Source organism: Oncorhynchus mykiss, chromosome 11 (assembly GCF_013265735.2).
Source record: "Oncorhynchus mykiss isolate Arlee chromosome 11, USDA_OmykA_1.1, whole genome shotgun sequence".
Classification (NCBI taxonomy): Eukaryota; Metazoa; Chordata; class Actinopteri; order Salmoniformes; family Salmonidae; genus Oncorhynchus; species Oncorhynchus mykiss.
In genome coordinates this window covers 40,736,165-40,759,303 of record NC_048575.1, presented here as the reverse complement: position 1 = coordinate 40,759,303, position 23,139 = coordinate 40,736,165, and the positions used below count along the sequence as shown (strand labels likewise).

The 23,139-nt window shown below is 41.2% G+C and overlaps 2 protein-coding genes across 4 annotated transcripts in view; both read right to left on the bottom strand.

Annotated features, from left to right (window-relative positions):
* Positions 1 to 8,796: 8,796 nt before the first annotated feature.
* On the bottom strand, positions 8,797 to 10,569 carry LOC110536622 (protein atonal homolog 1-like). The gene has a single exon (XM_021622364.2). The coding sequence runs from the start codon at positions 10,403 to 10,405 to the stop codon at positions 9,503 to 9,505; it is 903 nt and encodes a 300-aa protein (XP_021478039.1). The 5' UTR covers positions 10,406 to 10,569; the 3' UTR covers positions 8,797 to 9,502.
* Positions 10,570 to 15,309: 4,740 nt separating this feature from the next.
* Positions 15,310 to 23,139, bottom strand: part of grid2 (glutamate receptor, ionotropic, delta 2) — a 555,674-nt gene continuing 547,844 nt past the window's right edge. The window contains exons 16-17 of one of the 3 annotated variants that reach the window (XR_002475295.2): positions 21,785 to 21,855; positions 17,715 to 17,772 (exon numbers count right to left, since the gene is read on the bottom strand). Coding sequence is in view for 2 of the 3 variants with exons in the window: in XM_021620869.2 (XP_021476544.2) it covers positions 17,344 to 17,772 (429 nt within the window). In the remaining variant the exon portion in view is untranslated. Of the gene's footprint in view, positions 17,773 to 19,813; positions 21,551 to 21,784; positions 21,856 to 23,139 lie in introns of those variants that run through there. The other 2 variants (XM_021620869.2, XM_021620870.2) reach the window with 2 other exon arrangements.

Sequence of the window (23,139 nt, the reverse complement as noted above, 5' to 3'; positions counted from 1 at the left end):
CATTCAGGGTTTTAACCAAGTCCAGACATGCTATTTGTCACTATTACCAACGTGCCATAGTGAGAAAGATTTCTGGGAGATCTACACTAAAAATCTAAATAGATTCACTGGTGCTATTGAAGTCATTCCAAACGGTAGGTTTAACAGAGCAAATTAAACGTGACCATACTTTATAAGTCATATATCATCAATGATGCTATTTAGGCCTATATTGCATTTGCAAAGTCATCAACAGCTATTGTTTCAATTCAACCCAGAATGCAACTAAAAATAGACAGTACAATAGGCATAGGGTTTCAAGCTTTGGTTGATTTCAGATGAAATTTAGTGATATTGAATTGTGTTTGGTGGTCAACCCAACCAAATATCAACATTTGAAGGAGATGTGCCTTCTGCTTGGATTGTTCCACTGATTTAGCCTGTCTTTAATTCCAGTTTGTCTACAAGTGAATAATTGATACGTTGGATTCGGGTCCCAATCTCAACCAAAAATCTAAGTTAAATAATAAGACTGAATCAAATTAAACTTTATTTAAAGTGCATTTAAAGTGTGATTTGATTTAGTCCTATTCTTTCACTTAGATTTTTGGTTGAGAGGAAGATGCAAATCCAACATATCAATTAGTCATTTGTAGACAAACCAGAATTGAGTCGGTGGCACAGATGGAACTATCTAGGCTGAAATACAATAAATGGGCTATTTACTTGTAGACATGTTAACAAATTATGTTGGATTCAACTCAACCAAAAATAAAAGTTAAAGAATGGGATTAAGCCAGTGGCTCAGATAGAACTATCCAAGCAGTAGATACACATCCTGTAAATGTTGGTATTTGGTTGCTTTGTCAACCAAACACAATTCAATATTACTTTTGTAACACAGTGAATAGCTTAAAGTTAAGGCTATCTTGTAAACCATGTAACATTCAACCTTAATTGGTAACACATCCATGGCCACATTTTGAGGTCACTATAACTATAAGTGTGTTATTTTGTAATCATCTAAAGTGCGCAGGTTGAAGATTGCATGCAAAGGTTCTTGCAGGTCTGTGCAGATCTTCACAATTGCTTCTACATAGACTTTCTGAATGACATTGATCACTTGCACTTACTTTTAAGTAATCTCAACTCCAATCCAGGTCATTTGGTTATGCTATTAGATGAAGCACAGTGATGACACATTAATATGTTGTATAAATAAACAAAATATCTGACAATGTATTCCCATTTTAACTTTGCTGTACTTTTAAATGGTTGAAATATCTGTGATAGACATTTGGGTGACAACTAAACTAAAAACCAGACATTGTTTTTCCATTGGAATTTGGTTGTGCTTTTAGATGGTTGAAATCCTAGTGATAGCACATTGGAAATTCAACTAACTTCTTTGTCTGTCTCTTTAAGTGGGTGAATATAGGTTGTGATCGCATTGATCAACGTCTGAACCAAATATTACCCAATTATCAACATTGAAATGAGGTGGTCTGCCCATAGCATAACTTGCATTTCAGTGTTATTTTTGAGGATTTCCCGAGACACACGTTACTGTCAGTCTGGACTTTGACTCAATGAAATAAGTTTTTAACAAAATAAATAGCTGTGAAAAAAGTATTGGTAATAGGTAACTTTATTGGCCATGCAACTTGAAAACACTAACTTCCAACACGGTTGCCACTGCCAATGCTTTTCTTCCCCATTAAATGAGCAAGGTTATTTGTGAGATTTCATGAAATAGGCATTTCACTTTAACAACTTTTGAATTTGGTTTGTTCTTAAAAAGAGTGGTGTTTAAATGTATTGTGGACGAATAAAAAGAAGGAAGTAGAAAACATTTGCTGATATCGGCTACAGATATAAGTAGTCTACAGATATAAGTAGTCTAGGTTCGGAACGCAGACATCAGTACGCTACTATGGCTATATGATAGACCTGAGCACCGCTGGAAATCCGATAATTTAACAGTTATAGCGGGTCACAAGAGTCGAGCAAGTACAGATGGCTGCTTTGTTCAAAACCAGATAAAGGTGTATGGATAAATTCTCTAAATAATTGAACACCCCATTATTGTCTATTATTCTCCACGTTAATCTGAATCACGGGGCACACTGTGCGATTGGTTAAAACCAGAGGGAGGCAGCAGAAGCGGAAGGTATTTTACAAAAACAAACATTTTTCAACACTTTTCGATAAACTCCTTTCCACAGAGTGTGCTAATCCTCTAAACATGTTGCCTACATATGATCGTATAGAGCAGTGGTTCGCAAAATTTTTATAGTCCCGTAACCCCTTCAAACATTCAACCTCCAGCTGCGAACCCCCTCTAGCACCAGGGTCAGCGCACTCTCAAATGTTGTTTTCTGCCATCATTGTAAGCCTGCCACACACACTATACGATACATTTATTAAACATTAAACATAAGAATGAGAGTTTTTGTCATAACCCGGTTCGTGGGAATTGACAAAGAGCTCTTAAAGGACCTGGGCACAAATAATAATATAATAATAATCAATAATTTTGCTCTTTATTTAACCATCTTACATATAAAACCTTATCTGTTCATCGAAAATTGTGAATAACTCACCACAGGTTAATGAGAAGGGTGTGCTTGAAAGGATGCTCATAACTCTGCAATGTCTGCTTGTATTGGAGAGAGTCTCAGTCTTAGATCATTTTCCACACACAGTCTGTGCCTGTATTTAGTTTTCATGCTAGTGAGGGCTGAGAATCTACCTTCACATAGGTATGTGGTTGCAAAGGACATCAGTGTCTTAACAGTGTGATTTGCCAAGGCAGGATCCTCTGAGCACAGCCCAATCCAGAAACCTGGCAATTGCTTATGATTAAAAATTGATTTTCACAGAACCGCTTGTTGCAATTTCGATGAGGCTCTCTTGTTCAAATATCGATAAGTGGACTCTAGGCAGGGCATGAAAGGGATAACGAATCCAATTGTTTGTGTCGTCCGTTTCGGGGAAAGTACCTGCGTAATTGCGCACCCAACTCACTCAGGTGTTTCGCTATATCACATTTGACATTGTCTGTAAACTTGGGTTAATTTGCACACACAAAAAATCATACAATGATGGAAATGGCTGTGTGTTGTCCTTGTTAATGCAGACAGAGAAGTTTCCCAACTTCTTAATCATAGCCTCAATTTTGTCCCGCACATTGAATATGGTTGAGGAGAGTCCCTGTAATCTTAGATTCAGATCATTCAGGCAAGAAAAAACATCATCCAGATAGGCCAGTCATGTGAGAAACTCGTCATCATGCAAGCGGTCAGACAAGTGAAAATTATGGTCAGTAAAGAAAACTTTAAGCTCCTCGCTCAATTCCAAAAAAAGTGTCAATACTTTGCCCCTTGATAAACAGCGCACTTTTGTATTTTGTAAAAGCGTTACATGGTCGCTGCCCATATCATTGCATAGTGCAGAAAATATACGAGAGTTCAGTGGCCTTGCTTTAACAAAGTTTAAAAAATTTACTGTAGTGTCCAAAACGTCTTTCTTTTTTTTTTTTTTTACCCCTTTTTCTCCCCAATTTCGTGGTATCCAATTGTTGTAGTAGCTACTATCTTGTCTCATTGCTACAACTCCCGTATGGGCTCAGGAGAGACGAAGGCTGAATGTCATGCGTCCTCCGATACACAACCCAACCAGCCGTACTGCTTCTTAACACAGCGCGCCTCCAACCCGGAAGCCAGCCGCACCAATGTGTCGGAGGCTACACCGTGCACCTGGCAACCTTGGCTAGCGCGCACTAGCGCGCACACACCCGGCCCGCCACCAAAACGTCTTTCAAGCTGTCAGGCATTCCCTTGGCAGCAAGAGCCTCTTGGTGGATGCTGCAGTGTACCCAAGTGGCGCCGGGAGCAACTGCTTGCACACGCGTTACCATTCCACTGTCTCCCTGTCATGGCTTTTGCGCCATCAGTACAGATACCAGCACATCTTGACCACCAAAGTCCATTTGATGTCACAAAGCTGTCCAGTACTTTAAAAATATGCTCTCCATTTTCCAGTGGTTTGCAGAAGAGGATGTCTACCTTTAATGACCCCCCATAAATGTAATGGATATATACCAGGAGCTGTGCCAAGCACGCCACGTCTGGTTAATTCATCCAGCTGTAAAGCATTGAATTCACTGGCTTGTATGCAAAGCAGTAATTGTTTCAAAACATCTGTCATGCCACTGATGCATCGTGAAGTCATTGTCTGTATAATTTTTGGGGCCTTTTCCCCCTGCATTGTCCCAGCCATATCCACAATAGTATGGGGCTTGCCTTTCCTAGCCACTCAGTATCTCACAATATAAGAAGCTTCTAGACCCTTCTTATTAATGGTATCTGTTGCTTTTATACATGTTTTACTACTCAAAAGACATCTTAATTCTCTTTCAAAAAACTCCCGTGGTTTATTTTTCAAATTGGCATGTTTTGTTTCTAAATGTCTGCGCAAGAGTGAAGGTTTCATCGAGTTGTGAGATAGTACTCTTGCCCATATAACACACTGGCTGAGAAAAGGCACTACTCCCAATATAAGTGAACCCCAAATCAATATAGTTCTCATAATATTTGCAACTCTTCGATGGACCAACATCCCTGTCTGTTGTTTGGTGCTTTCCCGGGTAAGGGGGCAGTAGCTCTTCTGCTGCATCAGATTCACAAAAAGTGTCCATGCTAGCTGGGCTAACAACAAATGTAGAATTACTGACGCTAGCAATGGATATGCTAGTGGAAGCAGAACCACTTGTGTCGTCGACAGGTGCAGGTGTAGTACTGCTGGTAGTAGCAGTACTATCAACATTTAAAAAAAATGTGAATCACATTTTTATTTGGGGTACCCCCAACGGCATTGCACATGTACCTAGTTTGTGAATACCTGCTATAGAGTACCACAGTATGAGTCATAATACCCATAAAACCTAACAGTCAAACGGAAATGGTTCCATGCGTTTTTCCACTATTCATTTTTCCCATAGGGGATTATAGTAACAGGGCAGTGTTTTCTGTAGTCTTACCCTGGCGTGACGGTTTGATAATTGTGTGAATCTCTCTAGGACAAGATGATTTGTATCAATATACTCGCCTGTATATTCACCTGTAAAAGGAAATGCTAATTAGCTGCTAATGTGGCTATCATAAACAACTATAAATACCATGGTGATCTGGACGAGACTGCCGATTTGAGGCAAAGGTAAGAATCTCTGGATTAACTATCTAATGTTAGCTAAATGTAGTAATTAATAAATTGGCTATATTTCTTTAAATCGACAATTCCCTGCACTGTCTTGTGCAAGTTGTAAATTGACACAATACATGTTTATCAAAGGTTTCAGCTAGAGATGACATGCAGGAGATTGCATTGATTTGAAGTCCTGCATAATGTCTACTTTGATGCTAATTAGCAGTTTCAAATATGTGCATAAATAGAGCCGAATATATTGATAAGTCATAGTTGGCAAGTGCTAATGTTAGCTAGGTGGCAAACATTAGCTAGGCTAGGAGTTAGAGTTTAAGGTCAGGGTTAAGTTTAGGAGTTAGGTTAAAGGGTTAAGGTTAGGGGAAGGGGAAAGGTTAGCTAACATGCTATGTTGCAAAGTTGCTAATTAGCTAAAATGCTAAAGTTGTCTGTAATGAGATTCAAACATGCAACTTTTTGGCTGCTAGACACTCACTTCATACCTTCTGTCTTATGTAACCGTACCAAAGCTAACATATCATCAGTGGCGATTTTAGCATATAAATCTTGATGGGGCAAACAAACAAAAAATGTGGGATGCATGCCAGCAAAGCCACAACACAACACTAAACAATACATTAATTAAACTATAACGGTGACAAACGGTGCCCACAAACCGTTAGGGCCTACATAAAGCTGTCCCAACAGCAGTGGCCCAAAAGCAGTCCCAACACCTTACCACTGCTACACCTAGCTTTCAAAGGAGCCTTGTCTGGCAGCGAAACAGTTAATTCAGTCTCATTTACTGTCTTTTTAAAAAAACATAGTGGATATGACTGACTTGCTTAAACAAATGTGGTTTCTACTGACAATTGAGATGTACAGACTATGGCATAACGGGACAACGAATGGATAAGAGGCAATCCTTAATTTCGATGACGAAGTTAATGAGTGAGCGATGACTGATGTCGTCAATATAACTATTTGTTCAGCACTTTTGAAATGTACAGCGACAGAATTCAGAACATGGGCCGTTCTTACAGTGTACTCCCTGTACAACAAGTCAGAACCGTAGCATAAATAAAGGGGGCATATAAACAGACAATGAAAGCTCTTAAAATATTCAATGATTACATTTCTCCAAAACAGGTTATAGACAAATAAGCACACACCGGCCATGAACGATGTGTTTACAATACCGCGTTGTTGAAAATAGACAAAATTATTAGGGTGAGGCACATGGGCAACTAACAGCTGACTACACAACATACACTTAGTATTACTTTCTTAGCTACAGTGTACATATCTCTCTGGCATCCTACATAATTTATGAAGCAACAGAAGACATTTTTGGACTCACATTGTTGCGATGTGCTTGAACAGGAAAGTGGTCCTTCGTGGGCAAATTTTTTCATCAAAGAGAAAGATGCCGAATTTACAATTCTGATTTGATTGACAGTTCATAACGTATTTTCCCAGTCGTAGCTCGTTTTTCCCGAGTTCGCAGTTGTCTTGAACTCACAGTTAGCCACTGATTCCTTACAAACCAGTTATTGTTGAATTTGCAATTTCCAACTTGTTGTGTAATGTTTATATCCAATGACCGATGAACACCGATACATTTTATCTATATTTTCTCTTCATTATTTATTTTAATTTGATGAGAATTTAAAAGGATTTGCCACCATTAGACTTGATTCACGATGACTGCTAGCTAAGATGGTGAAAGTAAGATGTTGACATGATCAAGCCAATCAAAGCTACTGTACATATAATGTGATTTGACATACTTTCTGTGGCCAATGACCTTGAGCCTTCTTGGAAGGGCATTTGTAATATAACTCTATGGTAGGATCCAAAGGGCTGAAATTTTGGATGTCTTCCCTTACTAAAGACGATTGCGCAAGGTCTTCATGAGTGACAGAATACTGAGCCAATCATGGTGCAATGCTCCAATTTTTTGCTGGCCAGCCCAGGCACCACAAAAAGCACTGAGCTAGGCTGAAACACCTGTATTTTGGAGCTGCCTCACTAAAAAAAAAAAAAAAAAGAGACCATGTTGGTATGCAGCTTTCTTTACTCAATTATATAGATGTATTTTTACATTGTTTGCAATAATAATAATAACATGCAAGCACACCAATTTTCTTTTTATATATTTTTTCTTCAGTTGGGGCTGAATGACTGGTCACCACTGCATATCATACTAATTTGAGTGTAGCAAATGTACATGTATTATGTTACGTCTAGTCTAAGAGACCAGGCTGGCTATACATGAAAATGTCTGCACTGTCGCTTAGTCTAAGCCGAAAATGAATGCATCAAATGAGGGTAAAAGAGTGTACATCAATTATTTGAAGAGAGAGAGAGAGAGCGAGAGAGAGAGAGAGAGAGAGAGAGTTTGTGTGTGGCTATCTTGTGGGCAAGCAAGCAGAAGTGTGCATGGCGGGGTTAGAGAGTGAGTCAAGTCCTGAGGGACATAGATCACAGTGTACGGAGGAGACCCGAGCGCTCACCAGCTGACAGCGCGTGTTTTGATGAGGCTATACAACACCTTGGACCACGGGCCTGCCAACAATAGCCTGAAATTAATGCATACTCCGATTACAATTAATTGTATAAATGTCACCAAAACTCATGATTTTAATACTAGCCTAATCATTTTGAGAGAAGTGCCACTGTTGCTCTAAACACTCAAGTTAGAATGTATAATTGCTGGACCAGACACCCAAACATGGAGAGCGAGCGCTTTGAGGACACGCTGTTCAAAACATCGTTCACTTACTTAAATTATCGGAATAATTGAGTGTCCATGCCTTTGATTGATTTGAGATAATTACATGAAGAGAATAAATAAGTATATATATTTTTTACCTTCTGCTTCACCACATCAATGTCTTAACAATGTACTTCAACGATGGAATTAGCTTTCACCCAAGTGTCTTTGGCCTTAGTGGTTGGTTTTCAGAGCCTTCAAAGGATATATTGTATTTGCAAACTATTTCAATTAGGAATGATTAAGGATTTGACACCATTTAACATATTTCAAGCCAACAATCAATATCCTACTTAATATGCATAGAATATGCAGGAAAAGGTGAGACAAAACCACAAGAAAATAAAAATATATTAGCCTTATACACAAGATAAACCGAATTAACGTGAATATCCACAAGGTCACATAATTGGATTTTGTTTATAAATAAGGAAGTCAACCTGAATTCGATTATGGTGGATAGAGTAATATTTTAAAAAATATATAAAAAAATGACTCATCTAGAGACAGCATATTTCTAAATGCATTTGAGATAAGAATAATAATAATAGCTTCATCATCACAAAGAAACATTTTATACCTGTGTTATATCTTTACACTAGGTTTCATAATTAATATCAGCAAAGCAGGTTATAAGTTAGAGTTAATATTCCCCTCATTCCCGCAAGTGGTTCTGCATGTCATGCATTGGAAAAAGATTCGTTAACATGGTCCTTCATGGAATAGTTGTATGACAGTTGTGATTTTGAAGTGTAGGATATGTATTTTCCTCGATTAGGCTAGTATCAACATATTGAAACACGAAACAACAGAAAATGATGGTTTTCAGTTTGCTTATTTTATTCTCAAAATCAAAAGAAAATTAACCAGTTAATGGTAAATCACTAGGTTTTAGAAACATTTGAAATGACACATTCAATTGGAAAAACAATAGAACACAATTAGGAATAAATCAACTTAAATCATCCAATGAAAGCACAGACACATAAATTAATTTAAAGTGAATAGCCAAAAAGAACAAAACATGGCTAAATGAAATATTAAATTGGCATTAGGCCTACTACTACTACAAAAAAAACTGTTGTTCAATAACAAAGTCATGTTGCTCCAAGCCTCTGACTCGTGTTTTAAAGTGCGCATTGTTAACTTTAGAAGTCGCAAACAAATTAATACAGGGACATTTACAAACAAATAAACAATTAAATCATGAGCAGTGTGCTATATGGAAAATATAATTACAAAGGTCTGTACATAAATAATATCAGGCAAATTCTTGGAAGACTACGTTTTGTCCATGACGTGGGATTGGGAAAGCCCGTGGCAATGCTGCGCGCGACAGTCGACATGGCAAAGGGGTCTTTCCCTGGTCCCGAGGAGACGGTAAATGTAATTGGCAGAACCAAATTATCTGACATAAAATCATCTTTATCTAACAGTTGATCAAATATAACTCTCAAACCAAACAAAATGATTTTGGAAAGCAATCTATTATCGTATAAAATGTAGGCATATGCCAGCAGATATGATTGACACGTTTTGAAAGTCTCAATATTTGTGAAGGCTGGAAAGCTTAAGTTCAGAGAGCTCATCTTCGCTCAGGAGCTCCATCTGCATCTCATCCGAGTCACTGAAATGGGAGTGCGGGGAGAACTCGCCGTCACTGCGGTTCGACTGGAGGGAGTCCTTTCTGCTCTCAGAGCTGGAACTGGGTGTCCCCGAGGGAGACCGCATTTCTTGCTCCATCAAAGTAGAGAACGAGCAGTCTTCGACTGGGAATGGGATCCCGTTAAGCTGGACCGGTAGCCCAGTGCCTGCGTCCCTTTGGCAGGTGGAGGCGGAGGCGGAGGATCCCCGGGGACTCTCCGTGGCGGACAACAGGTCACACTTTGGCGAGTCCACACCGGGACCCTGGAGCAGGTCCGCCAGCGCGTTTATGTAGATCTGGGCCATCTGCAGGGTATCGTATTTGGAAAGCTTTTTGTCATTGTCGAAAGCAGGGATGACACTGCGCAGCTCGTCAAAGGCATGGTTCAAGCCATGCATCCGTCTCCTCTCCCGCGCGTTGGCTGCCTGGCGCCTCACCTTCTGCACAACGTTACCGGGATTGGATGGAGCTCTCTGTCTGCCCTCCTCGGCGCTTACCGATCCCTTTAGCCGACACAAGTCCCGCACTTTGAGCGGACTATTGGAACTCTTTCTAAAATTTGGGCTGTGGCCGGATGTGGGGAACCCGCCTTCCAAGCTGGAGCTGGGCGAGTGCAGCAGGTAGTCGGCGTGTGCCGCACAGGTGCCAGACTGCATGGGAGCCAGCCAGGCGCGTGGGTCACTGCTGTCCATGAGTGCCAGACTTGATGGGTACTCGCTCTGCTCCCCCCTCTCCATTTTTGAGTGCTGCACCTCGCACATCTTTGCGCCTTTGCTCCATTCCTCAACACTGATAACATCCATTTAAAAAAAAAAACTATAAATCAGGTGGCTTGGACTAAGAACTTAGCAAAATATAAAATGCTGTGAAGAACGTTTATTTTGCACACAGTGCTCGCACTATGTCGCGTGCAGGACTCCTTCTCTAGTGTCTCAAGGCGCGGCATCGCTTTAAAAAGCGGCACGCGCCTGGGAGCCCCCTTTCTCAGCTGGTCGCGTGGCGCTTTGACCAATAAGATCACTTGGGGCAGGCGCGTGTTGGCGACCAATGAGAAGTCTCGGAAAACCCGAGAGAGGTTATTATGCCAAGACTTGTTTATGATAATGCCTCGGTTTAACTGTTTAACCGCACAAAGGGCAGTCCCTCAGGTCACACGCAGGGATATAGCTATATGGTTAGGAGTGTGGACAGCGCGAGCTTCAGCTCGTGGACTGTTTGAGGATGTCCATGCACCTGTCCAATACCGCAGGCATGTCAATAACTTCTTTGGCTCCTGAAAAACACCTTCAATAGTAAAGACAGTCATTTCGAAATTGACAATGTAGGCCTATCCCACCGGATAAAAACTGCTTGAATCAACGTCGTAGCACGTCATTTCAACCTCAAAAAATAAAATTGATGACAGTTCAATCAACGTGAAAAACTAATTGGATTTGCAAAAAGTTATCAACTTAAGGTAATTTCTTATTTCTTTTCACCCAACCTCACCTAACCTAAATCCAATGAAGTGTTGACATTTTTGTTGATTTCACGATGAGTTCACTTTAGTTCACAACTCAACCAAATGTAAACTAGATGTTGAACTGAGGTCTGCGCCCAGTTGTATGCATCTCTTAGAAGGGAGGACATAGGACTAAAATCCAGAATAGTGTCATTAAAACCTAAATTTGTCCAACGAAAATGGATGATCATAAAGCCGCGTCATTAATCATCATCATCAAGTTCCTTGTGGCTATAGGGCCTTTCCTACATTTTGTCCCGGTTGTAAGTTGGTCAACAATGAAATATAATTAGGTATAAGGCAAAACTTTTGAAATGCTGACAATATTTTGCATAAACAGTACCTTCAGAAAGTATTCATGCCCCTTGACTTATTCCATATTTTGTTGTTACAGCTTGAATTCAAAATGGTTTAAATATATTTTTTTCTCTCTCACCCATCTACACACAATATTAAAATAATGATAGAGTGAAAACATGTTTATAGACATTTTAGCACATTTGAACATCAAATATCTCATTTACATAAGTATTCACACCCCTGAGTCAATATATGCTAGAATCACCTTTGGCAGAGATTATAGCTGTGAGACTTTCTGTGGAAGTCTCCAAGAGCTTGCAGACCTGGATTGTACAATATTTTCCTATTATTCTTAAAAACATATTAAAGCTCTGTCAAATTGGTTGTTGATCATTGCTAGACAACCATTTTCATGCCTTGCCAAAGTTGCCATAGATTTTCAAGCAGATTTAATTCAAAACTGTAACTCGGCAACTCAGGAACATTCACTGGCTTCTTGGTAAGCAACTCCAGTGTAGATTTGGCCTTATGTTTTAGGTTATTGTCCTGCTGAAAGATGAATTCATCTCACAGTGGCTGGGGGAAAGCAGACTGAATCAGGTTTTCCTCTAAGATTTTGCCTGTTCTTTGCTCCATTCCGTTTATTTTGTATCCTGAAAAACTCCCCAGTCCTTAACGATTAGAAGCATACCCATAACATGATGCAGCCATCACTATGCTTGAAAAATGGAGAGTGGTACTCAGTAATATTGGACTTGCCACAAATATAACACTTTGTATTCAGGACAAAAACGGGATAGCTTTTTTTTTTTTTAGCAATATGTCTTTGTTGCCAACAGGATGAATGTTTTGGAATATTTTTTCTTCTGTACAGCCTTCCTCCTTTTCACTCTGTCAATTAGGTTAGTATTGTGGAGTAATTACAATGTTGTTGATCCATCCTCAGTTTTTGCCTATCACAGCTATTAAACTCTGTAAATGTTTTAAAGTCACCATTGGCCTCTTGGTGAAATCCCTGAGCGGTGTCTTTGCTCTCTGGCAACTACATTAGGAAGGACCCCTGTATCTTTGAAGTGACTGGTTGTATTGATACACCATCCAAAGTGTAATTAATAACTTCACCATGCTCTAAGGGATATTCAATGTCTGCTTTTATATTTTTACCCATCTACCAATAGGTGCCATTCCTTGCGAGGCATTGGAAAAGCTCCCTGGTCTCTGTGGGATGTTACATTGTATGTGTGGGGTACAGATATTAGGTAGTTATTCAAAAGTCATGTTAAACGCTATTATTGCACACTGAGTGAGTCCATGCAACTTATCATGTGACTTGTTAAGCTTATTTTTTACTTCTGAATTTATTTAGGATTGCTATAACAAAGTGGTTGAATATTTATATGCTCAAGACATTTCAGCTTTTCATTTTTAATTAATTTGTACAAATTTCGAAAAACCTAATTTCACTTTGATATTATGGGGTATTGTGTTTTGGCCAGTGACAAAACAAATCTTAATTTAATCTATTTAAAATGCAGCTGTAACACAACAAAATCTGGAAAAAATCAAGAGGTGTGAATACTTCAAGATCTGTAGCTCCCATGTCCAAAAATCTGCCTATGCGTGAATTTAAGGTAACATTTCCAGACTCATAGAAATTCAGAAATTAATTTACTCCACGAAAAGGGCGCCAACTAAGCAAAGAATATTCCATCCTGGTTCTAGGAATTGAAAACAGTTTGACCAAAGAACTCGGCTCATGGGGTTCGTGCTCATTGTCAATTCACCGATCCGCTCCTCCATTCTATGAATGTTAAGGCCATCTCGAGTTTCATTTTCTTTTGTACAGGTTCAAAACCTTTTGATCCGGTTTACGGAACGCCCTGTTGGTAAAAGAGCTTCACAGGGATCGGAAAGATGAGCAGGGGGCTCGACAGCGCTTTTACTGTCATAAGCAAGCGAGGAGGAAGTATTGTGTGCGTTGAACAGTGCTGGGACAGTGATACCCGCAGCCCCCCCCCCCCCCCCCCCCCCCCCCCCTTCTTATAGAATGAAAATAACATTATATATCTAAACGAATTAAATATACAAATCATATGGATATCTCTAAGAATATGAGAAAATATTATAGGCTAGAAACTATTATCAAATAAAATAATAGCCGTAAAGGCAACCAGATAGCCTATACGTAAAACCAGCCGCAATGTCACTTTCTGAACACTCAGTTATTAAAAGGAAAATAGACTAGGCTACTGAATAACAATATAAATAATAATGACAATAATTATTGAGAAAATGAAGTCATACAAATAAACACATAGCAGGAATGATTGAATACGTTGTAACGTCTTTAGATATTATCTTATTCGAATGGCCATATGAGGTAGGCCTAAGGAAAAACGGAAATAATTGTAGCCCGTAAAAGACTATAGCCTACTGAAAGCTTTGCAATATCAAACATGTGAGTCCAGCCCGTCCATACAGGACAGCGGGCAACATCCTACAATTTCTGAGATTAAATTACATCAATCTTTTCACTTTTTATTCATGTATTCATAAGGCGTCGAGGCTTGAGGACTGGCGCCTAGGTCCGTCTCTCCACCTACAAGTGGCCGTCCAGTGAGCATGGAATGGCTCCTAAAGCAAACAACAGGTTGGATATTGTAGCTGTCGATTATTAAAATGTCGCATGCACAATGGCGACTCTATGTTCCATTCGACACGCTTAGGGGACTCTTTGGAAAATGGGCTCAAAATGTGAACCATTGGGGGCTTCCAGCGTGATGCAGTCTGCATGCTGCTCACCCCATTCCTGTCTCCGGGGAAACGAGGTGCACTGGAGGGATGCAGAAATAGGCTGATAATAAGAACACTACTACTACTACTATCAATAACAATAATAATGATAACAATAATCATAATAATAGCCTAATAAAAATAACGTATCTGTGTACCATTGGCATTTATTTACTTTGGAATTCCTACGGCCTTCGTGGAACAGCCAGAATTTGGATGATTAGGTGCCTTTTGTTTTTAGGCACAACTTTAGGCAATGGCAAGTGGATACCATGAAAAATAACCTTCATGTTTTAGTTTCATATTCCATTTTGTTTAATAAAGGCTCTATTATAAATAAAATGCTGTACACACGTGCACGCACTCTCGCTCTCGCGCTCGCAATTCCATTCAAAGGGCTCTCTCTTTCTCTCTCTCTCTCTTCAGATCAGATAGCACAACATTGTCTACAAAATGGTTTCCAGAGAAACAGCGCCACATCCTGCTTAAAAATGAAACAACACAATTGCTTGAGTAATGATAGTTAGCCTACCATAAGATACCACTATTTTCAAACGCTGACATCCCCTTGATTAGATTCTTCACCATATTGTGAAGAACGGACAAAAATGACTTTTACAAAACTGTAGTTTCAAAATCTATTGGATGGTCTTTCACAGATACCATTTCAATACTCCCAGAGTTTCATAAAAGGTAAAGAATAATGTCTTCTGAGTTAACAAAAGCACCCCCTTTACACATAAACCAGCAAACCTGGTCCCAGATAAGTTGTGCTCTCGCCTACACCTTATCACTCATTGTCACGCCAAACATGACAAGTGGTGGCATGACGGCACAAACAGACAGACTTTGACTTGCTTGGTATCTGATGTGCTCTCCCAACCCAGTAATGGGCCCAGCTGTTCCAAGAGGCAGTATCCTTCTTATGATGTGTCATTGAAAGTGATGTGAAGACCACACTGGGAGGAAGATTAACATAACCTAGAACCTGGGGAACCTCATTTATAAAACATTCACAGATTTGATCGTAAATTGTGCATACATAGAAATCGGAAAACTGAAACATCTTGACTGGCAAGGCCTACGCAGTCACAGCAAAGACTACAAAAACCATACCGCTGTAGAAAACAAGTTTATTAGACAAATTATACACAGAAAGCTTTGCCACTTGTAACAGAGGCCTCAGATTGTTCCGTTTGAATAATATGCAACACATATACAACAAAATAGGCCTATATTAAATACTGCACATTATAATCAGTTGAAAATTGATCAAGTAATCCTGTACGTTCTATGTATGAAATAAAACATGTCACGGGCATAGCAAGTTGTGCATGCTTCTTTTTAAGAACTTGCCTCCTCTGTTATTAACCAGCAAATCAAAATGAACTCAAGATGACATGAGAAAGCTTATGTGTGGGCTGGAACTGAAGGAAACCAAATGTATAGGGTGACTGCTAACTCGATGCTCATATGATATATTATTATTCTTTTTTAAACAAATATAGCATCAACATATAAAATATACATATTTCATAATGTGTCTGTCATTAATAGTAAATAAAATTTCTTTAAACATTGTCTGTGTCCTATTGTCATTCAATAGCCATACTGTAGCTTAAGAAAAGGACATCTAGAATGCTTGCATCAAACACTGCTTCGGTTCTCTACGCACAACATTTGCGGTTTAGTCTTAAGATAACAAACTGAAAGCTCATTCTAAACAACAAACATTATTAAATATTAATACAGTGTTAGTGAAAAGGTTAGGTTCCACTTTTCCCTTCACAAAATATTGTTTTTTTTGACCCCCTCCCCCCAAACTGCACCTAAATGGCCTCATTTAAACAATTGGCACTTTAAAAAAAGTTAGATAAACAGTACCCTTAACATTTAAGAAATGAAGAAAGATCTTTCAAAATGAATGCCATCAGCTCTACAGTTCCAATGGCAAGAAATCCTGTTGAAGCAGGAAACTGGCAAGGTGAAGCCAGCCTGCAATGATATGGCTTGTACTGTGGATGTTATCTGAAAGGGGTTCTCCTCACTCTGAGCTCAACTGTTTGCCCTTACAGGTACACAACAGTCAGTTAGTGGACTGGAGAATGAAATGTGACTTTTTTTCTGACTGAGCCCTGGTAGAACTACAAATTAGGTTTTAAAAAAAACGTTTTTGAATATGATTAATGATGCAAACCAGAGTAAGACTATAGCAGTCATTTAGCGCTTTTCAAAATTGGTAGAAAAAAAAAACAATGAGACAGCTCCAAACATTTTTTTTGTGTGACTTTCTCACCAAACACATTCCACGGATTGAAATAGATTTTCAAAACAAATTCAATAAAATACATACAATAGCCTCAGCTGCTTTTTAAAGTCCTTTTTCTGTTGTCTTTTATCTTATATTTTCAGTTCCTTTTTGTCCCTCTATGCATCTCTCAAGTGTTTGTTTAGAGGCTGAGGCGCTCACCTTGAAATAGACAGCACAGTACAGGTGAGAAAAAAATATCCAAACTACATACAATCAAATACAGGTCAATGGGCACTGGTACAGTGCAGTGGAATTGATGGAGCCTTATGTGCACAAAAATGACGAAGCGTGCCCAAAGCTCAGACAGTGAGGTCTCAGTCTGCAGGGCAGTGGAGCCAATGGACACCTATTTTGGTGCAGATTTCAGATTTGGAGTACAGGCATTGATGATCAACACCAGAGAACTGAGTGGGATGGAGTCCCATATGGTGAAAGGCAAAGACAAGAACATCCTTCAAATGAGCATAGGGTTGTTGCCGATTTGTAGATCTCAAGAACAGAGAAGTGTTTTCTGTTGTAAAAAACAAATACATATCCTCCTTGTTGGGTCCAAAAGCTTCTTCAGAAAGGCAGTCCTCAAATGCCATGAAACGAAAAAGAGAAAACAGAGCCCCGTCACACCCAAAAGATCCCTAGACAACCATGAGAAAGATGACAATAAAGCAAATATTCAAGTCCCCGACCTCTCACCACCAGGTTTCAGCAGGAAAACCCCCACCAAACAAAAGCAAAGCCCCTCAAAAAATCAGAACTGAAAAAGATTCCTATGTACATAGATTTTTTTGAGTGCGTTTAATTTCATCTTTCTCTCGCTGTGCGGCCTACTCCTTCTCGCCTCATATGGACGTGCCCCGGTCTGGGTCGTTGCCGTAGCCGAAGTTGGGCTGGGGAGTGGGCTGGTAGGGTATGGAGGACATAGTCTTGATGGGGCTGCGGAAGAAGCCTCCGTTGGGGGCTCTCTGCCTGAAGGGCCCCCCAGTCCGGTGGTCCTGCACGGGACCAAAGGCGAAGCCCTGTTGGGCCTTGGCAGACAGGCTGCGGCTGAGGGTCTGGATCTGCTCAGGGATGAAGGTGGTAGTGGTGATGTGCGTGTTTCGGAAGTCGCTGATCTGCTCCAGGGCCTGCCGGTTGGCCGGCATAGAGTCCATGTCCAGTGGCGTCAGGTCAATGGAGGAGGTGGAGAACTGTTTGTGGGGGCTGTCGTCCTCTGTGCACAGGCTGTTAACCCGGCGGTGAAGGTGCTCCAGGTCGATCTCCTTATCATCCTGCAGGGGGGGACAGGGTGCGCAGAAAAGGGGGCGAGAGGAGAGAGAGAGGTGGCGGAGGACAGGGTCAAAGGAGAGTGAGGATAAAAGGGGGAGAAGGAGGAGGGAGAGGAAAATGAGTGAAGGTTGTTAAAGGAGAAAAGTAGGAAAGGAGAAAGTGACGGAACGGTGAGGTGATTGAAGAGGGATGCATGAGTATGGTTGTCGATTGAGGAGTAGTGAGGACATCCATTGAGGGAGATCAGGGAAAAAAAGTCAGAGGAGAGAAGGAGGAAACGAGGATTGATGAGAGGAGGAGAAGAGACCAATAGAGATTGATAAACACAGAGGAAAATAGACAAAGATGGAGTGACAGTGAGATGAAGTAAGAGTGAGATGGGATTGAAGTGATGAGCCGAAAGGGATAGGTGGGCCGAAAGGGATAGGTGGGGTAAGGTAAGGAGGTAAGGTAAGGAGAGGTAGGTAGGGACAGAGAAGTCTGAGCTGCAGTAAGGAGAACACACAAACAGACATACAGTGGGGAGAACAAGTATTTGATACACTGCCGATTTTGCAGGTTTTCCTATTTACAAAGCATGTAGAGGTCTGTATATTTTTTTTATCATAGGTACGCTTCAACTGTGAGAGACGGAATCTAAAACAAATATCCAGAAAATCACTTTGTATGATTTTGAAGTAATTAATTTGCATTTTATTGCATGACAAAAGTAATTTGATACATCAGAAATGCAGACCTTAATATTTGGTACAGAAACCTTTGTTTGCAATTACAGAGATCATACGTTTCATGTAGTTCTTGACCAGGTTTGCACACACTGCAGCAGGGATTTTGGCCCACTCCTCCATACAGACCTTCTCCAGATCCTTCAGGTTTCGGGGCTGTCGCTGGGCAATACGAACTTTCAGCTCCCTCCAAAGATTTTCTATTGGGTTCAGGTCTGGAGACTGGCTAGGCCACTCCAGGACCTTGAGATGCTTCTTACGGAGCCACTCCTTAGTTGCCCTGGCTATATGTGTTTCGGGTCGTTGTCATGCTGGAAGACCCAGCCACGACCCATCTTCAATGCTCTTACTGAGGGAAGGAGGTTGTTGGCCAAGATCTCGCGATACATGGCCCCATCCCTTCTCCCCTCAATACCGTGCAGTTGTCCTGTCTCTTTTGCAGAAAAGCATCCCCAAAGAATGATGTTTCCACCTCCATGCTTCACGGTTGGGATGGTATTCTTGGGGTTGTACTCATCCTTCTTCTTCCTCCAAACACGGCGAGTGGAGTTTAGACCAAAAAGCTATATTTTTGTCTCATCAGACCACATGACCTTCTCCCATTCCTCCTCTGGATCATCCAGATGGTCATTGGCAAATTTCAGACGGGCCTGGACATGCGCTGGCTTGAGCAGGGGGACCTCGCATGCGCTGCAGGATTTTAATCCATGACGGCGTAGTGTGTTACTAATGGTTCTCTTTGAGACTGGTCCCAGCTCTCTTCAGGTCATTGACAAAGTCCTGCCGTGTAGTTCTGGGCTGATCCCTCACCTTCCTCATGATCATTGATGCCCCACGAGGTGAGATCTTGCATGGAGCCCCAGACCGAGGGTGATTGACCGTCATCTTGAACTTCTTCCATTTTCTAATAATTGTGCCAACAGTTGTTGCCTTCTCACCAAGCTGCTTGCCTATTGTCCTGTAGCCCATCCCAGCCTTGTGCAGGTCTACAATTTTATCCCTGATGTCCTTACACAGCTCTCTAGTCTTGGCCATTGTGGAGAGGTTGGTCTGTTTGATTGAGTGTGTGGACAGGTGTCTTTTATACAGCTAACAAGTTCAAACAGGTGCAGTTAATACAGGTAAATGAGTGGAGAACAGGAGGGCTTCTTAAAGAAAAACTAACAGGTCTGTGAGAGCCCAAATTCTTACTGGTTGGTAGGTGATCAAATACTTATGTCATGCAATAAAATGCAAATTAATTACTTAAAAATCACACAATGTGATTTTCTGGATTTTTGCTTTAGATTCCGTCTCTCACAGTTGAAGTGCACCCATGATTAACAATTACAGACCTCTACATGCTTTGTTAGTAGGAAAACCTGCAACATCGGCAGTGTGTCAAATACTTGTTCTCCCCACTGTATATCTCCAGGGTCTACAGGGTGTTGCAGCTCCTCTGGAATCCAAACACACACACCGCTAAAGGCAACGTGCTGTTAGATTTGAGCATGCCATGCCGAACAACCAATCAAGCATTAATATGGTCTTATTAATTACTGACCGCTCCTTGTGGAGCAAGTCGGCGAGAAAATAGATTACAAATGCGACACAACGGTCAGATTAGGATTCAGCCATTTTTTTTTGCAACATGTTGCAACATTGTCGTGTAGGCATTAAATGTGTGCAGATGCTTACATTTACACACTAGTTAAAGTGCAAGGTAGCTACATGTATTTAATGACTGGTTTTGTGAATACAGTTGGAGGGGAAAGGGGTTTACCCATCTTTCCCACATGTGATACAGACATATAAATTGCACTACTACATCCACATAAAATGATTGGTTCACATCTTTGTGATGGTCACACTCAGAGAGGAGTTTCATGCTTGTGCTGAGAGGAAAGATGCAAGATGATTGTGTCCCTTGTGGGGGAACAGGGGTACAGTGGGGTACCGTTGGATGGAGGTGGAGGAACACATAGCGCTTACTCCATTTTGGGAGAGGGCATCCCCGGTGGTGGGTACAAACACAGAGTCACTGACAGAGCTACTGACCATGTGGAGTGGAGGGGGGTCTTGCCCCGGGTTACCCTCTCCATCTCAGAGGGGGAGGGGGCATGAGGGGGTACTGTTTGTGGTGATCTGGTCATGCCACACACCCAGGAGTGGGTGGGGATTGAGGAAGGAGGGGTGGTTGAAAGTAAAGGAACGAGGTGGTGAGAGAAAAACAGTGAGTGACAGAGGGCCAATCAGTTGACTGCTAGAGCCAGGTCACCTTATGGGTAACTACCGTACGACGAGAGGACCGGCCTGTTGGATCAACTGAAGAGTGTTACATGTAGTAGCATTTTGCTAACACACAAAGCAAAATATAAGACTAAGAAAATATAAGAGTTAACAAGTGTTCTAAGCGATTGGCCTCTGTTTCAATCAGATGTGTAGGCTTCCATTTTGGGGGGGAATTCATTCACGTTTGAGGGGCTCACTTTCATTCATATGAATTGAAATGTACAGATTTACACTGCAGACCTTAACAAAAATGTCTATAGAGCATAAGATGCACCTGACTGCACACCTAACCGTATTACGCTTGGTCGGCGAGAGCATGCTGCAAGCCCTCTAGTGGAGGAAAGGCATCATAGCTCACATGTTGGCAGGCGGTGCCAGTGACTAGAAATATCATCAATGCGATAGTTTTGTTGTTGTCAGCAGAAAAGCAATAAATATGACAATCTGGGTTGTAATTCCACAACCGAATGGTTTGAGTTAGCTCTAACAAGAATCTCACAGCATCCGCTCCTATTTAAAGCTTCTGTCATAGGTATAACCTGGAGGTGGGAGGAGAGGCAGCGAAAGAGGTCATTCTTATTTTAGGGATGAGTTGGGAGGGATCGTCGTTGGGTTCAACCCTGTGCTGGACGATCAAGGCACACGGGATGTCACAGCATGCAGGTGACTGGGGATAATGGGGGGAGGGGGCAGTCCTGAGAGTGGTGAGGGGGATGTCGTGAGGGGTGTCATGTTGGTGGTGGCACGGTTCAGCTTGCCTGGCGGAAGTGCCATCAGCCTGTGTCTGTGTATGTGTGTTTGTGGGTGTTTGTGCAAGGACAGAGAGACAGTGGCAGACAGACGTACACAAGGACAGAGAAAGGATGAGAGCAGGCAAATGGGTGGATGAAGGAGGGATTTTGTCGGAGGAGAGGCGGGGGTGAGTAGAAAAGACAGCACAGTCAGCCCATACAAACACACACACAAACGCTCTGTGGGTTTTTTTTTTACGTCCGAGGAGGAGCCTTCGAAGATATACCTGGAAGGGTGAAAAATGGCATTTTGTATTGCTCTCCCTCGCCCGCTTTACCCTCAACACAGTGTACTTATCTACAAAACAAAACCAAAAGGGAATGAGAGCTTCAGCCAGCAGGGACAGTAAATCAGACATGATCAAACATTTTGTGCTCAACATTGTGAACAAAGTGGCCGTTCATTGTGTGTAGTGTCCAATACTCCTTAGCCACCCTCTCTTCCTTTATCATTACACACGGTATATAGCAAGACAGATCCACCACCCACCACCCAAACGACTCCAAGTAACATCAACATCTGTGGTACATGTATATAGCCACAGAAGCACAGTCATACCATATAGCAGCAAAGGAGATACATTGGTGAACAGAGGATAAGGATTTATGGTAGTATTGCCTTTGTGCTATTGTATAACTGCCCTGTACTGTGCCATGTATTTTACGTTTTGTGTGGACCCCAGGAAGAGTACCTGCTGAATGAGTAACAGCTAATAGGGATCCCAATAAACTTAACTAAACTGGTTAAAAGACACAGTGGGCCATACTGTGTGTAGCCTATATTACTGTTGTGCCTATGAACAAGGGACCTATCCCAACACTAACATGAACTAATGTATGTGCTAGATATTTCAAAATGCATCTGGCAATCTGTTTGTATTGGAAATGAATCCTGCAACATTGAAGGATTGAAATGCTTTCATTTAAGAGACCCCCAACACCACAATCCTATATCTGCTTGGAGGGTAGAGTTTAGCAAAGCCTCATTGGAGTTTGTGACCAGTAGTAGAGGACTAACTCTACTGAACTCTATTCATCACATGGAAGCCTCATCACCGTGTTAATCATTACACAACACATCCCACAACACAACAAAACACAACACAGAGACGCAACACAGAAACACTAACAGTGATCACATAGAAGCAGAGGCCTGAACAGGGACAGGCCTCTAAAACATTGGGATGAACAGAATGCAGCATTCATGTACCAGGAGGAAAACAGAGATACAAACGCAGCTCGTCCCCAGGCAGCTAACGTGGCTTTGGGTTGGAGCTCAGTGGGAGCTGTGTGTTTGTGGACCGTGAGTGTGTGTGTGTGTGTGTTTGTTCCCATAAAGTAATAATACATTATAATGATTATTTCTATTGTTGAATCTTTAGGTGACACATTTTTTCTGATTGCAACTGATGAAGGAAACGGAGAATGGAAGTACTGGAAATCATCGAGGCGTTATGCAAAACGGACAACAAATGGGACAGCTTACAGAGAGAGACAGCCTACAGGGAGGAGGTGAGGGCTCTGGGAGTGGGGTGCCTGGAAAACAACCTCTCACTCAACGTCAACATAACAAAGGAGATGG